The sequence below is a fragment of the Limanda limanda genome, chromosome 4 (assembly GCF_963576545.1).
Source record: "Limanda limanda chromosome 4, fLimLim1.1, whole genome shotgun sequence".
Lineage (NCBI taxonomy): Eukaryota > Metazoa > Chordata > Actinopteri > Pleuronectiformes > Pleuronectidae > Limanda > Limanda limanda.
Window position 1 is genome coordinate 14,142,677 of NC_083639.1, and position 5,731 is coordinate 14,148,407.

Below are 5,731 nucleotides of genomic sequence, written 5' to 3' on the forward strand. Positions count from 1 at the left end.
AATAAATTGTTAGTACTCACAAGATATAAAATAACAAACTTTAAACACTCATGCAGGAATCTTTCCACAGAAAAAAATAAAACATATGGCAATGAGGTTAGAACACTTCAATAAAAAAATCAATGTTTTTTTGCATGCTAAAATTGCACAGTAGTTTTCCCACACGATTATGTGATTATACATTTTGTTATTGCAGTAGGTAAAAAAATACAACATGGGTGAGCATCTTTTTTTTCTTTTACACTTTACATTACTTGAGCTGTGGAGAAGAGAAGAAGTTCCCCTGACGGTTACAGGCAGCTGTTGATCTGCCCTTGCTCCCAAATCTAAAAGAAGAGGCGAGGGGAAGACGGTCATATTTTAAGCGTATTCATCATAATAATTTGAGTACCCCCGAGGATAAATATTTATAGGTAAAAAGGGGAATGCAGTCTTCATTTGAGAATGACTTGAGATTGAATTGGAGGTGACATCGATAAAACTATTCTTTCAACTTAAATATGCAAACAACACAAACTTAGCTTAGCACAAAGACTGGGGTGATAATTGTATGATAATTTGTTTTTAAACAATATAATCAAGATGAAAGACTTCATATTTTATTTTCATGGCCCAAGACAAACAGTTGTTTTCATTTCGTAAATTGTTAAGATAAGATTCTCTGGACTATGTGGCCGTTTACAGTCTGTGCTGGCCTGACATCTCAACCACTCCTTTATTTAAAATGCACACTATCATTTGAAATGGGAAATATTATCCTGGCCAAAGCTGTGGCATATGAAGAAAACACACTATTTATTTCAGTTTTGTGTGAACAGAATGCGAGTGAACTTACAAGGAGGTGCTGGAGAGGGTCTGCATCATGCGCTGGGACAGCGAGCTAGAGGAGGGTGTTTTAACCATCATCTGGTGCTCTGGAGTCGTCACTGGTCCCAATATGCTCACTACAGATAAATGAAACACCAATACAGACTATTGTTAATTATTAAGCAAAGAGGTTGTATCCATTGATAACATTTTAATAGGAATTTAAATCTCAAACTTATGACGTCTTGCCACAACTAGCAATCACGTCATCTTCATCTTGTGTTATTCGAGTGATTTCATCCTGTGTATTTCCAGTGTAGCTGTCCGTGTTTTACCTTGGTGGTCTGGAGTTTCAAACTGGTGATTGCTGTCCATGGCTGTATTATCTGGGAAGGCAAACTGGCTCCAGTAGCTTTCTGGAATACTGAGCAAACGCTCTATCACCTTGAGACAGAACAACATGAATTTTCATAAAAACATGTCCAAATAACAAAAACATTGTTCTCAAAGTAAAAAAACACACACACACACACACACACACACACACACACACACACACACACACACACACACACACACACACACACACACACACACACACACACACACACACACACACACACACACACACACACACACACACACACACACACACACACACACACGTTACCTTTGGTTGTCTACTTGTGTCATTCAGGATGGTCATGGGGTCTGGGTTGGGAACAGCATGACCCACAAGGGTTGGGCCAAAGACCCTGGCCAGGTTGCGCACATCCATTTTGTTATCCACATACTGTGACACCCTGGGGAAAGAAGTAATTATACATTTCACAACGTCCTTTTCAACTGTGCATGCTGACCTGAATATCAGAAATGTTAGAGGTCACAACAAGGTCTATGCTAGCGTAGAAACAGGATAGAAACAAAAGCCTTTTTGAATTGTTTTAATTACTTTTGCAGGTGAATCATCATGCAGGCCAGAGTGTCTCGGTTGGGTTGAGGCAGCTCACTTATCGTGTGGTACAACATGGCCAGACTGTTGTCATCATCCTGGATTTCTAAAATGACATTAACACCAGTCAGTTAATCTGCCTGTAAATAGCCGTTTCCTCTATCCAAATGAGGTCATTTAATAAATCAAAGTATTTGCTCTTAAGCAATAAAAAGTTTCTGATGTATAAAGACCATTTTAGATAACAGACCACCCACAAGCAATTCAGGTTCAGAAACTCACCTGCTGCTTCCATGAAGGTTTTGTTGAGGTGGCAGGTGAGCAGTGGCTCAGGGAGGTTTCTGAGGAAGTCTTTGAGGACACCTGTAATAATGTTGATGTCTTCTACTTTGTTAAGCCGAGGCAGAGTCTTTCCTCTAATCAGCTTCTCTTTCAGCTCTTTCACCAAGCGCTCGTTGCCAGAGAGTCTATACAGGCCAACCTGGAGTGAGGAAAAGATAAAAGCAATCGTCATTGTCTGGCTGTGAAGGAGATAACCAATTAGAGAAGGGATTATCTATTAGAATTGCTCAAGGGAAAGGATTGCAGCATTAATATGATGGTGACAAGTAAACAGGGACTTTAATTAAGTCAGCCTCACCTCATGTAGGCCTCTGTGTTCAATCTCCTTAATGCAGTAGATAACCAAAGCTGGGATCTTTGGGGATGTGGCTGGAGCAAAGTCAGCCAGGGTGGACTACACACAGAACACATCAGTTTTCATGTAGGTAACATGAAAATAATAGAACATTTTAATATTGAAACGTATCATAAAGCGATGAGAAAATGTACCTCTGTGTTATAGATGGGAGTGCTAACAGATGTGGGGTTACAGGGCAGGGGACAGCGGTCACGACATTCTGGATGAGTCACAACCCTGCAATCCTGACAGCGAAGGTAAATCTTTCCAAACTTTGTTCTTCTTCCACAGGGCGCACAGAATTCAGACCTGATCACCTGGTGATGGATGGGACACAGTGCATAAAGCGGGTAAGTACATCAATTCAATTTGTATAGCCCCAAATCATAACATACATTATCTCAAGGCACTTTACATTGAAGGTCAAGACCTTTACATTTTTTATAGAGAAACTCAACAGTTCCCACAATGAGCAGCACTTTGGCGACTGAGGAGAGGAAAAACTCCTTCATTAACCGGGAGAAACCTCTAGCAGAACCAGACTCTATGTGGGCGGCCATCTGCCTCAACCGGTTGGTCACACATCAACAAGATGACACAGCTCACCGTTCTGATGTCAGGAGAAATACAACATCACAGCACTAAGTTCTTGCTCTTACTGTTTTAGGGATGAACTGGTGCTTCTTTCCTCCTTTAGATTTCGGGGTTTGGAGTGATGCTGGGAAATCTGACACAGTTGTGCTGGGGGCCTCGCTGGCGGTCTCAGATTGGTCAGTAGTGGTTGTATCAGCCCACGCTGGAGCTACTGCAGACACAAACTCACATTAGTCAAATACCAAAACCAGTAAAAAAAATGAATTAACAAAACCCAACTGGAAAAATTCCAACAGGGTCAGAATTATTTACTTGTTTGTTCCCAGGTCCCACAAAAAAATGTTCTATCTACAATATTCTTACCACTTTTCTTTCTGCTGCGTGTCCAGTACGGCACAGTTTCGATGGTGGAGACAGTCTCAACAGTGCCACCAGGCACAGTGATGGTAGTTTTGGCCACAATAGACTCATTCATCTGAATTATATATATTAAAAAAAAGATGTTTAATGGTCTTTTATGCAAACTGATTTTATTTTACTGAACTTTATATGTTTAGAGATGCAGTCTGTTTTGCAGATGTTTGTGCTATGTGTTAGATTAGGCTGTAGAGGTCAGCATTACTCTTTCTGGCGTGCGTCCAGTGGAGCGACGTTTCTTCAAAGCCTGTGGAGGAACTTCGGCGAGTTTTCTGGAGGAACGCTGTGGATTGAAATTGAACTTTAAATAAAACTTTCTTGTGGCTTGATAAATAGCAAGAAAAAGACCCCTAACCACATTTATCCCTAACCTGAATCAAATGCGAAAAATTAAAGTGTCATTAATATAAACAAAGAAAATATGAGTTAAGGAATCACTAACTCGCTTCTGCCGTTTCTGCAGTCTCACAGTCTTCATCACAGAGGAGTCCCAGTCCTAGAAGACAAGTGCATAGAAAGACAGTAGTACTTAGTCAGTGTTCATGAACACTATTGTCCCACGATTTGAGACTCAAATCATGAGTTATCATTCAATTATATACAGGAAATGAGGTCAATATACCAGAGAGTCATCCGTTTGGTCGTAGCTAATGTCCGATAGCAAAGAAGCCGATTCATCGATCTTAGTTAACCTGTAAAAAAGATGAAAGTCTATTTAATCCCACAGTATCCATGTTAATGGGGAATTAAGTTTTGCCCTGGCAAATAGCATGACATATACATTAATTAGTTCTAATATAGGAATTAATATTTCACATATATTCTATCGTCTACAATGGACAGTAAGCACAGCATTATACAACTCTGTATGGTACAGAGTGTAGTTAAATGAAGTGCTACACTACAGTATCTTTAAGATGACTAAAAGAGCAAGAAAAGAGTCGACAACTTAGTTATTTGAAAATCTAGAATCATCATTAGCCTCATCAGTACTGTTTCAGAACCAGATTAGGAGGGTCTAACCTTCGGCTGGAGTTGAGGTTCCCTTTAGCAGCCTGTGATGCCTGGGAGTGAGCGCTGAGAAAGGCCAGGGCAGAGCGCTGCTCCTCGCTCAGGAGGACACTGTTACCGTTGTCTGATATTAGCAGCTCCCTGATCAACTGCAGCTGACGTTCCTGAGAAAGAGGAAAACATGTCGTTATAATTCATATTTACTTGTTGCCAAAAAATCACTTTACAAAGAAATGACCATTGCATTATTTAAAGATACATAAACTTGCATATAAACTGTAAACACTGTTACACTAACCAGCTTCTCATAGAGTGTCTCAGCCTTCTGCCGCCGGCGGATCTCCACGTCCACCTGGTTGCGAGCGTGCTTTAGTTTGACCTCCAGCGCTCCCCTCTCAGTCTCCGCTTTTGCCAATATTTCTTGACAGGAAACCAGCTCGTCGCCCGCCCGCAGCCACTTCTTACGGCAATCCTCAAAGTTCATTGCCATCTTTAGGAACTCTGAATAAGACAATGGAAGAAAATAATTTTATATTGAGGCTGTCAACCATATTGTATTTACCCAGCGGTAGTTCTGTGTAGTTGATCGCCATTACAGCTGTAATCATGCAAATTACTGCCAGACAAAGCCCAAAAAGACAAAAAGTTTCCTGTTGTAAAGTAACAGTGCTTTTGTGGAAGTGAATTATATAGGCTCTTGTTATGGAAATGCTCAACATACCCAGGCCCTTTCAGACTTAACTAATAAAACAGAGGCTGTATACTGAGCACTGTTTCTGCATTCACTCAATGGTTAATAATTCAACGCTGCACTTTACACATGTTGGTATTCAAACAGTACAAAACCCAACATATTAGTGCTGCTAACACCAGCACATGCCACAGCAGAGTGGTTTCACTACAATAACACAGCGACGGGCTTCTGAAGTGACAAATACCAATGCGTGTGGAAATAACTTACGTGGTTCAATGCCCTCATTCAGGCCGTCCACCTGAGCCCTGAGACTCTGGAACTGGTTGTACAGGTTCACTGTAGACGACTCCATCCTGTCTCACTGCAGCTGGATCACACACAGATACACTTTAACTAACACAGAGAACATGTGGATGATAACTCTGATCGTTTTGTTGTTTCGGTGGTTTCCCATCGTGGATCGCACAGAGTTAGCAGTGAATCATTACAGGTTACTTCCCCTTGTAAGATTAAGATTAAGATACATTTATTTGTCCCAAACACATGCACAAACATGCACAAGCACACTCATGCAAGG

General features: G+C 40.9%; 1 protein-coding gene across 1 annotated transcript; it reads right to left on the reverse strand.

Annotated features, from left to right (window-relative positions):
* Window positions 1-240: 240 nt before the first annotated feature.
* LOC133000485 (rac GTPase-activating protein 1-like) lies at window positions 241-5,506 on the reverse strand. Its single transcript, XM_061070432.1, has 16 exons — window positions 5,422-5,506; window positions 4,759-4,961; window positions 4,473-4,624; window positions 4,072-4,141; window positions 3,892-3,945; window positions 3,655-3,732; window positions 3,396-3,507; window positions 3,098-3,234; window positions 2,591-2,755; window positions 2,400-2,495; window positions 2,042-2,240; window positions 1,760-1,865; window positions 1,478-1,610; window positions 1,143-1,251; window positions 836-944; window positions 241-326 (listed from the first exon to the last, which is right to left on the reverse strand). Exons 1-16 carry the CDS (start codon window positions 5,504-5,506, stop codon window positions 251-253), a joined length of 1,884 nt encoding a protein of 627 aa, XP_060926415.1. The 3' UTR covers window positions 241-250.
* Between the last annotated feature and the right edge of the window lie 225 nt (window positions 5,507-5,731).

Excerpts from the sequence above, each read along its gene's own strand:
- LOC133000485 (XM_061070432.1), bottom strand. The coding sequence starts at position 5,506 with ATGGAGTCGTCTACAGTGAACCTGTACAACCAGTTCCAGAGTCTCAGG. Across the intron at positions 4,625-4,758 it reads AGACACTCTATGAGAAGCTG|GAACGTCAGCTGCAGTTGAT; the intron begins GTTAGTGTAACA and ends CCTCTTTCTCAG. Across the intron at positions 327-835 it reads ACCCTCTCCAGCACCTCCTT|ATTTGGGAGCAAGGGCAGAT; the intron begins GTAAGTTCACTC and ends CTCTTCTTTTAG.